This window comes from Amyelois transitella, chromosome 26 (assembly GCF_032362555.1).
Source record: "Amyelois transitella isolate CPQ chromosome 26, ilAmyTran1.1, whole genome shotgun sequence".
Taxonomy (NCBI): domain Eukaryota; kingdom Metazoa; phylum Arthropoda; class Insecta; order Lepidoptera; family Pyralidae; genus Amyelois; species Amyelois transitella.
In genome coordinates, this window is record NC_083529.1 from 4,033,108 (window position 1) to 4,043,286 (window position 10,179).

Consider the following 10,179-nt stretch of genomic DNA (forward strand, 5'->3'; position numbering starts at 1 on the left):
TTTATGTTTATAAATAAGGGGATCTTATAAAATAAAATAAAAATGACTTTCTTATAAAATTTATTAATTACAATGATTTATACATGCCTGTCGATGAAGTTATTTCAGATAAGTAAGTAATTTGCTGTTTGGAATTTACGCTCTAATTAATAAATATCACATTGAATTGAACTATCACTAATTAAATTACTGTCCAAGAGGATTGCCGAGCCATGGGTAGACTCGTGGGCAGACGTTGCAGATAGACATCCAGTAGGTGTTCTGAAACAAAAGCAATATTATATGATGTACTAGCTTTCGCCCACGACTCCGTCCGCGCGGATGTCGGTCTTCGCGTGGATGGTTTATTTCTCCATTTTGAGTTACTATGACAATAACATCTTATAAATATATATTGGACCCAAATACAGCTAGGCTTCGCCTAGCATGTTTCGATGTTTTAGTAAGAGAAGATCGCATAAACTGAAAAATTAAGTTACCTCGTTATGCTCGGCTACCACGGGGCAAGTGGCTGGGGGGCAGAAGGTGGGCACGTAGGTCTTGCAGGGTCTCTGGATGTACTCCTCGAGAGGCACCGGGTTCTTGACCCAGTCAATCACTTCCTGGGAGTTAACCTGGAAAAAATTGTTGAATGATTGGTGTAAATTGTCATTATTAAAGTAACCCATATAGTAGGTAAACTTCTTCATATTATTTAGACTAGATTCAGCCGTTAGGATAGGTATTTGTTTGGTCCCGTGCACTTCAGTGATTCGTTATTTCGAAAAACATATCCCACCCTATAATCCGTAGTAATACAATAAAGAGATTTAATTTCGGTATGCAGAAAATAACCTTAAAATTATTAGACCAGTTTTGATGGTATTTGGAACAGAGACAGAAAAAGTCTCCGGCAGTAACATATACCTACTACTTTTTTCTGGAATATCACACGGGAGTGACTTCAAGTAATTTTCTCGTTGCAAAAGCTAATATTTTATCAATGAAAATAATAATGTTACAAACAGCGTGTTGCGGAACCTGACCCTCACTTCTTACATAGCGTTTCAATAGACCTAATGTCTTCAGATTTAATTTGTGGTCGACGACATAACATCCATGATTGTATCAATAGTATAGTACCAAAGACTTCTTTTAAGTCTTCACTTTAATTGCACGAAAAACAATTAGAAAGTAAACTCTCACTCACCATAAAGACGTCATAGAGAGTGTTGATCAAATCCAAGAACCTGATCAAGGCTCTGCCAACGTGAGGGTTCACGGAGGCCCTGATGTACCACTCGTGGATGTAGAACCCGAAAGGAGCTCGGTTGCCGAAGTAGTGGCGTTCGAAGTTCCTCAGGATGAACTGGAACCACTCTTCTTCGGTGCTAGGACTGAAATTTTATGAGAAATAAATTTGTTGCAGTAATTTTTCTTGAAATTTTAATACTGTATTATAAGCCAGGGAACAAAGTATAGTCGTTAAATTGAAAAAAAAAAGTTTTTTATTGTTTTTCATAAAAAGTTGCGTATGTATAAGAACTTTATTAACTAAATTGTTTTTAATAGTTCTGTATTAAATATATATATATATTGGCAATTTGCTGCCTATCTACTTGTTTCAATCCACTTAAGTAGTTTTTAATCACAAGTTGTTAATATTTTTTTAACTATAACCACCCCATACAAAATACATTGAAATTAATGATATGGCAATATCATACGCTGCTGGAAACTACACATAATTTTTTAATCTGCGTTGCTTTATTTTAAATCAGAGTTTGATCTCAATCTATCTGACGGTAAGCAAGATAGAGTCTATTAGCACTTGTCAGCTGAAGAAAAGCTTTTTTTCTCTGGTGTATAAGTAGTTTAGTTAAAAGCATATAATGTATTATTTAACTATTTTTATTAATCATTAGGTACAGTAAAATTGCTCAAGTACTTACACAGCAAGGCAGCTGTCAACCATGGAACAGGGAGTATCATTTAAATCCCTCCACGTGATCATAGGTATGACCCAGGGCCCAGGAATAGAAGCGCTAGGACACGGAGGGATGATACAGTCTTGGATAGAAGCGTAGTCCAGGGTGTAAGGCCAAAGTCCAGGGTTGATGTGGGAGACAGTAGGCCAGGTGCAGTCGTATTCCAAGTTGAAGTCAGCCATGACTTGGAAACTTGCATTACCAGTCATTTGAAGGAAGGGAATGCGTACTCCTGAAATTAACAGTAACATTGTAAGGTATTTTCGTAATTTTGCTAGTTTACAATAAAAATCAAGAGAAAAAAAGATGTGTAACAAGTTCGTTATGACTGTCGCTTTTTTATCCAAGGTCATTTCATCACAATTTAACCTTTTGCCGTTTATTCTGATTGCGTCCCAGATGCGAAATGGAAAAAGCCCAAGGTTATCCGGGAGTAAGACTTACATCCAATTCTACTTGCACAAATCTATTCTGACTGCCAACAATTCTAACAACACACTTACGACAAAGAGAGAACCCTATTCAATCCAAAGTTCCGTGAACAAGGCAATCGAATTAACTGATACAAACCTTTAATAGAATCACTGGGGATGTTAGCAAAATGAGCCATCTGGATAATTTGATCGCCAAATTCCCTGGTCATATCCTCATATGTCGCTTCTTGCCAATACGTCTGATTGGTCATGTGGCTGACAGAATGCAAGGCGATTTCAAAGCCATTGTTGTAGAGCTCATTGATGAGTTGATAATCGGTGTACTCATGGTTGACGTAGAAGGTAACTCCAGCGGGACAGTTGTTGCGGTTTCTACGGTTGTAGATGGTGTTTCTGTAGGTTTCAATGTTGACGACATTAACCGCATCATCGAAAGTGAGGAGGACGAACTGAAATTTTAATTTGTACACAGATTAGAATAAAAAAAAGCTGAACGTGGCCTGTTAGTCTTTTCAAGACTGTTGGCTCTGTCTAGCCCGCAAGGGATATAGACGTGACTATATGTATGTATAAGAATAAGAAACTGTAAAGAAGGAGACTGTTGAGGAAAAGACAAAAATTAAGGTAGTTTTGATTATAGTTATGTCAAACTATGAAATTTGAATATATGTGAACATATAAAAGAAGAAAGTTAGTGGCTGTTTAGAGACTTGAAATTTGTCGTGTAGGTTTTTTATGTCACGTCACGAACAGTAAAGTTACTGAAACGGAACTAACTGAAGTAAAATAAGTGAATTAAAGTAAAGTACTAAGTTGGACTGTTGAGGGGATTTCCCGTAATTTCCGCGGAAACGGGTTTAAGTATGGTTATTTTTTATTGAATGCGGACGGAGCTGCCTGTCCTCTAGCCTGAAGCGATGCGTCGAAAATTCTAAAGTGGTTTTTACAATACTCTCTTGCACTTAAATATTTAATCTTCTAAGAAACAACTGAACACGTAGGCTTTTTATATCCATTTTCCCCCTGGATTTAACCCCCGTTGCATCTTCACCTCTCTGGAGAGGAGCCGGGGTATGCCTTTGACCACGGATCCTAGATTGGGTGAGTCAGGTTTTTACACGAAGCGACTAAGGAGTCGCTTCTGAGGGCCCGGCGAGGCTTTTTATATCCTATATTATTCAATCTATCTGAAAGATTTTGATCTTAAGCATATATTGGCTTAGTGATGGAATTATTACGTCATGTAAAATCCGTAATTACCGGCTATCAACTAACTTGTATATCGGAAAACACATATTATAGATAAGAAACTATTTTCATCTACTTACTGTATTGCTTCGAACTTTAAATTATTGACATAATTAACAACATCAAGGTTAAGTTAAAGTTATGATTTACAATAAATCAAATCGTATTGGACTTTACAATTAATATTTTATACAGAAGTTTTCAATACTGTATTAGCTAACAACTAAACAAGATGAAGACTGTTATGAACTACATTCATACATGTAGTCACGTCTATATCCTTTGCGGTGTAGACAGAGTTAATAATCTTCAAAAGACTAAAAGTGCCGCGTGGTTCCCGGCACTAGCATGAAAAATAATAGGACCACTCCATCTCTTTCCCATGGATGTCTTGGGATTCTTCTTCTTCTTAGGCGATGGGCCAGCAACCTATCACTATTAAATCTCAATTGTATTATTATGCCTAGCGGCCGAGCGTGGCCTATTAGTCGGGATTGCTGGCTCTGTTTACTCCGCAAGGGATAAAGACGTGATTATATTTATTAATGAATGAAAAATACTGAAAGGTCACGTTCAGCTGTATGGCTAAATGATGGAATTGAGATTCAAATAGTGACTGGTTGCAAGCCCATCTACGTTTACACAAGACTACTGCCAGTTTTATAAGCAAAAAATTAAACGACAAACGAACTCCGAATTGACTCCTATTGATTTACCAACCTGAGGAGTATCTCTAGCTTGTAACCCTCCAGGAATTGATGTGCCTGAACATCTGCAATCTGGCAGCTGGCAAGCTTCTGGATCACAAGTATCTGCCAGAGGCAATTCCTCTTGTGAAGCTGTAAAAGCTACCAGCAACAAAATCAACAACGCTACTCCTTTCATGGTAGCGTCTATAAATCACCAACTAATTTAAATACTCAATCAGTGATGTATATATAGACTAATTTTATCTTACGCCTGTATTAGTATCTACAGGAAATGATTTCCTTTTATCTTATCATAGTTTTTATGAATTAAATGTAAAAATATCTATGTAAAAGTTTGCGATATTTTTAATCTTAATCTGGAAGTATCAATGAAAACTAGACTTTCTTAGATGCTTTGTCATGACTGTATCACATTCAGTTAGAAGCCTGATGAGGTCGCATGCAAAGATTAATGTGGATAAATATGCAGGTTTTGTAAGGAAGTGAACCTTATTTAAAGTAATTGAGTGACTCAGTTCATGGTATTTATCTATTCTTTATTGTAACAATTACAATTTGTTAAGAACAATAGGCGGACTAAATGCTAATAGTATTATTAGTCACGAAATTATCTAGTTGATATAGAGTATGACTGCTGAGGAAGCTTATCTTGGTCTTCATTACTTAAGGTTGTATTCTGATATTTGGCGAAATATCTCATAAAATAAATAAACAACATCCAGAGTTATGTTATAAATAATTTATTTCAATATTTATAAACTAAACAGGTGGAGTAAAATAACAGTTATTGTCCGAGAGGGTTGCCCAACCACGGGTAAACTCTTGGGCAGACGTTGCAAATTGACATCCAGTAAACATTCTGCAAAAAAAAAACAAATTGTGAGTAACTAGAAACGTTAATGATAAGTCTTAAAACGTTCATAAACTTTAAAACTACGCTTTAGTATAGGACCGCTCTTTTTAAGTCTTTAAAGACGACTTAATTATAGGCTAGTAAACTTGGGATTCGTCTTTTGTCACTATTTGAATCTCAATTTTATCATTAACCCAAACAGCTGTAAATGGTTTTTCAGTCTTTACGAGATTGTTGCTAAGATTCACTCACATGATATAATTATATGTTTGTGTGTATGTATGTTTGTAAATGTAGTTACCAAGTTATGTTCGGCCGCCACTGGGCAGGTGGCCGGAGCGCACATTGTAGGAACGTAGGTCCTGCAAGGCTGCTGCGCATACTCGTTAACAGGCACGGGGTTTTTCACCCAGTCGATGACTTCTTGGGAATTTACCTGTAATGTAACAAATTTTATTTGGACGATTATAATTCAAATTCAATTTTTTTTTCATTATTATAGGATACTTCATATCGCTTAATAATTGTCAAAACGTATGGTTTAACAACATTTACTTAAAACTATGTTTACTGCAGTTTCCAAGGTGTCAGTGCAGAAGAAGCGGTAACAAATATTATATTATAATTCATAATTAAAAATAAGAATTGTTAAATTATAATTTTAAAAATATTATAAGAAAATATTACTTTATCATTAATAACTAATAATGTCAAACATTATTAGTTGCCATGATGGAGTGACGCCTGGATGATGACAATAATTAAGACTTTCGTTACAAGAAAAGGAAATAGGAATCGACGATAAGATTTGTTAAATTTACATATACATAGGTACTCTTGCTAAGTTACTATTCGCAAATTATCGCCAAAAACATCTGGATCAATAGTTTAGATACAAGTTACAATAGGAGTCAAGTGTAATTTTACAAAATATTGACTTTAGGTGTGTCCAGTGATATCATTGCTGGATGCAATAATTATAATTATCCCTCGTTATAGAATTAAAAAAAGTTAATTAAAGCAAATAAGAGTAGGCGAAATAATAAGTTACGAGAGAATAAATAAATTTCGTACAAGTTCGTTTCTCATCATGACCTGGCCGGGATTCGAACCCGGGACCTCCGGTGACCCAGACAAGCGCACTACCGCTGCGCCACAGAAGCCGTCAGAGAAGCATCATTTCTGAAAACAATTTTATAAATTGTACATTTTAATAAGCGAAACTAGTGAACAAGTCTTACCATAAAGACATCGTAAAGATTATTAATCAGATCCAAGAACCTCTTCAAAGCCCTTCCCACATGAGGGTTCACGTTTTCACGGATGTACCACTCGTGGATGTAGAACCCGAATGGAGCCCGGTTACCGAAATAATGTCTCTCGAAATTACTTAGAATCAATTGGAACCATTCTTCTTCAGTGCTGGGCCTAGAAAATCAAATCAATCATTTTAACACAAATATATGCACGTATTTAACAAGTGCCGTGTGGTTCCCGGCACCAATAGAAAAAAGAATAGTACCACTCCATTTCTCTCCCATGGATGTCGTAAAAGGCGACTAAGGAATGGGCTTATAAACTTGGGATTCTTCTTTTAAGCGATGGGCTAGCAACCTGTCACTATTTGAATCTCAATTCTATCTAAAAGCCAAATAGGTGAACGTGGCCCATCAGTCTTATATTTGGTATTAGCGAAAAAAACATAACGTGTGGGTTAGCTGCAGGGAATGGCATAAAATACTCAGGGTTTTTTTAGGCCTTGGGCTCGTAACCTGTCACTTTGGGGGATACCCCAAACTTTATTTAATCATAAATCCATCCAGCAAAAGAAGGCCTTCAAGTTTTGCAATCACTGGATCTGTCTTTTCCGTAAGGGAAGTGATATCTGAGTGAGTGAAATTGATCTTAAAAGGTTGGCAGACTGAAAGTGAGGTGAGAAAGATCACAAACTTACACTGCCAAGCAACTGTCCACCATAGAACAAGGGTTATTGTTCAAGTCACGCCAAGTGACCATAGGCAGAACCCACACTCCTGGCACGGAAGCGGTAGGGCATGGGGGGATGATGCAGTCCTGGGTAGACGCGTAGTCCAGGGTGTAAGGCCAGAGGCCAGGGTTGATTTGGGAGACGGTCGGCCAGGAGCAGTCGTATTCGAGGTTGTAGTCAGCCATCACTTGGAAACTGGCATTGCCAGTCATTTGCAGGAATGGCAAACGAACACCTGTGATAAAATTGCTTTATTTATTTATTTATGTACACAAAATTACATACAGGAGCATTTATTACAATAATTCTCGTACAAAGGCGCTACTTATTTCAAAAGAAATCTCTTCCAGTAGACCCATGAGAGGAAAGATGAATTTTAGAGCGGTATGGCGTGTGCATAAATAACGTTTAACATATTTAACTAAACATAATGCTTTGGTTGTGAAGAAGATACCACATAACACAGAAGATTATTTCAGGACTTTACGCGTGCAAAAAAACAATAAGCGTTGAAAAAGTAAATGCTTTCTGTAACAGACTTATTTCGGTGACGATTACTAATTGAGGAATTTTTTATGTGAATCAAAATTGAAATTGCTTGGAAAGCATTCCAGAGATCAATGACAATTTTTTAAAGAAATAATAATTTAACTGTATATTCAAATCTTTAACCATTATTATTAGGTTAAGTCATTTGCGTACACTTCATGAAATAAAAAAAATACCAAATTATTAATACGAACCTTTTATACTGTCCGTAGGGATATTAGCAAAATGAGACATTTGCACGACCTGCTCCCCAAGTTCCTGGACCATATCGTCATATGACGCCTCTTGCCAGTAGGTTTGGTTCGTCATGTGGGAGACTGAGTGCAGAGCAATCTCGAACCCGTGGTTATAAAGCTCGTTGACTAGCTGGTAGTCAGTGTACTCATGGTTCACGTAGAAGGTGACGCCGGCGGGGCAGCTGTTGGAGTTCCGACGGTTGTAAATGACATCCCTGTAGGTCTCGATGTTGATGATGTTGACGGCATCATCGAAGGTGAGGAGGACGAACTAGGAGAAGATATTGACTAATTACATGTTATCACGAATGAATTTTGTAGACATAAAATCCTTAACATAAATAACGAATGATTGAGTGATTTGATAAATTCATAAAATGCATTAATTTATCGTCCCTGATAATAACTCGTAGCACGAAACAATTAAAAGCATAAGGAAAAGTTTGTATTTTTATGCGATGATTCGAAAATCTTGCTTGCTATTTCAAATTTGATTGTCAAGGGAAAGTTTTTATTCTTTTTTTAGGCGATGGGCTAGCAACCTGACACAATCTGAATCTCAATAACATCATTAAGCCAAACAAGCTGAGCGTATTCTTGCAATATTTTGGACATACTTTAATAAAATTAAATTTAAAATATAATTATATCTATGTACTTCTGATGTTAGTTGACCTAATAAACATCGCGTCTTATCTCATTTTTTCCTATAATCTTACGTAATTAATAATTCAAGGGCTAAATATGGTGTATAATTTACTGATTAAAAAAAACTTACCTGTGGAGTATCCCTGGCTGCCAAACCACCTGGTATACTAGTCGAAGAACATCTGCAATCTGGGAGTTTGCATGCTTCTTCATCACATGGTTCCGCCAACTCCTGCGCAACCGTTAAAACAAATAGCGATACCAACACAATTGCACTCCTCATTTTTCCGATGCATAATAATTTCAATTGTCATTTTATTCGTTATATAAGGACATTATCGCAAGATTTTTATCGAAAAATTTTGAGTTTTAATCTAGATTATCTGGCTGATGTTGATTGGTTACAGGAATTTTGGTTTATTCTAGGTATCGAATAATTAAAGTTTATTTTTGTTAATGAATAATGACGTGTTCTTAAAGGGTGTTGCTGGGTAGTATTTTTAAATAAAGGTTTGTTATTATCGTATGTCGATTGATATAGGTACTTTTTATATGAGCAATGATCTTGTCATTGAGTGCGATACTAGAACGATAGACTTGACGATGCTACTCGTATGTAAGCTAACCTTTATTAGGTATACTTATGTAAAGAGTATGGCAGTTCCTAAACAACTTCACAGACTTTTCCCGGATTTTCCCACATTTGTATTATTTTTACCCTTGATAGCTGTTAATTTCTCGCATCCAAATAAAGAAGAAGAAATTTAATAAACATACTCTAAGTATGTGTTTCCAATATCGTCCTGTGTATATTAAACTAATTATAAACAAAAGATAGTTTCAGTTGATTTTCATTGAAATTGGATAAGCTTATAGTTTAATTAGTTGTTATCAATAACTAGAGGCCGCCCGCGACTTCGTGCGCGTGGAATCAATCCCGCGGGAACTCCGGGATAAAAATAGCCTATACATATGTAATTCTGGGTCTTCAGCTACCTACATACCAAATTTCATCGTAATCGGTTCAGTAGTTTTTGCGTGAAAGAGTAACAAACATCCATACTCACATACTTTCGCATTTATAATATTAGTAGATATTGCCGTGAATTGTTGCTTTACATTATCTACCTATTTGATTCACAATTTCATCACAAAGCCATACAGATGAACATGGCCTTCCAGTCTTTTCAAGACTGTTGGCTTTGCCTACTCCGCATGGGATATAGACGTGACTATATGTATATAATTTAGGTAGGTATAAGTTTTTACAAAACAGAAATAGAAATATCAAATTTTTTGTTGCTTATCTTCTTATACACATTAAGCCATATTTTAAATTAAAAAAGTTAATTAATCACGTTTGTTATCTTTTATTTTTCGGTAACTTACCTTTTTTATCTTCATATCGCTCTGATAATGGCCATCTTTCTGAGTAATCAACTATTAATCATTGTTTTAATTGATTATGTTTATTAAATATCTAAATATTCGTAGTGATTTAAATTATTACGCACATATATATATACGGCGTTGTACATACATACATA

At 35.9% G+C, this 10,179-nt stretch overlaps 2 protein-coding genes across 2 annotated transcripts; both read right to left on the minus strand.

Annotated features, from left to right (window-relative positions):
* Nucleotides 1-43: 43 nt before the first annotated feature.
* On the minus strand, nucleotides 44-4,580 carry LOC106131956 (chitin deacetylase 8). The gene is made up of 6 exons (XM_013331237.2): nucleotides 4,370-4,580; nucleotides 2,538-2,850; nucleotides 1,932-2,199; nucleotides 1,190-1,376; nucleotides 480-614; nucleotides 44-261 (listed from the first exon to the last, which is right to left on the minus strand). Exons 1-6 carry the CDS (start codon nucleotides 4,532-4,534, stop codon nucleotides 187-189), a joined length of 1,143 nt encoding a protein of 380 aa, XP_013186691.1. The 5' UTR covers nucleotides 4,535-4,580; the 3' UTR covers nucleotides 44-186.
* Nucleotides 4,581-5,083: 503 nt separating this feature from the next.
* On the minus strand, nucleotides 5,084-8,946 carry LOC106132023 (chitin deacetylase 8-like). The gene is made up of 6 exons (XM_013331324.2): nucleotides 8,763-8,946; nucleotides 7,943-8,255; nucleotides 7,167-7,434; nucleotides 6,454-6,640; nucleotides 5,514-5,648; nucleotides 5,084-5,218 (listed from the first exon to the last, which is right to left on the minus strand). Exons 1-6 carry the CDS (start codon nucleotides 8,913-8,915, stop codon nucleotides 5,144-5,146), a joined length of 1,131 nt encoding a protein of 376 aa, XP_013186778.1. The 5' UTR covers nucleotides 8,916-8,946; the 3' UTR covers nucleotides 5,084-5,143.
* Nucleotides 8,947-10,179: the final 1,233 nt, after the last annotated feature.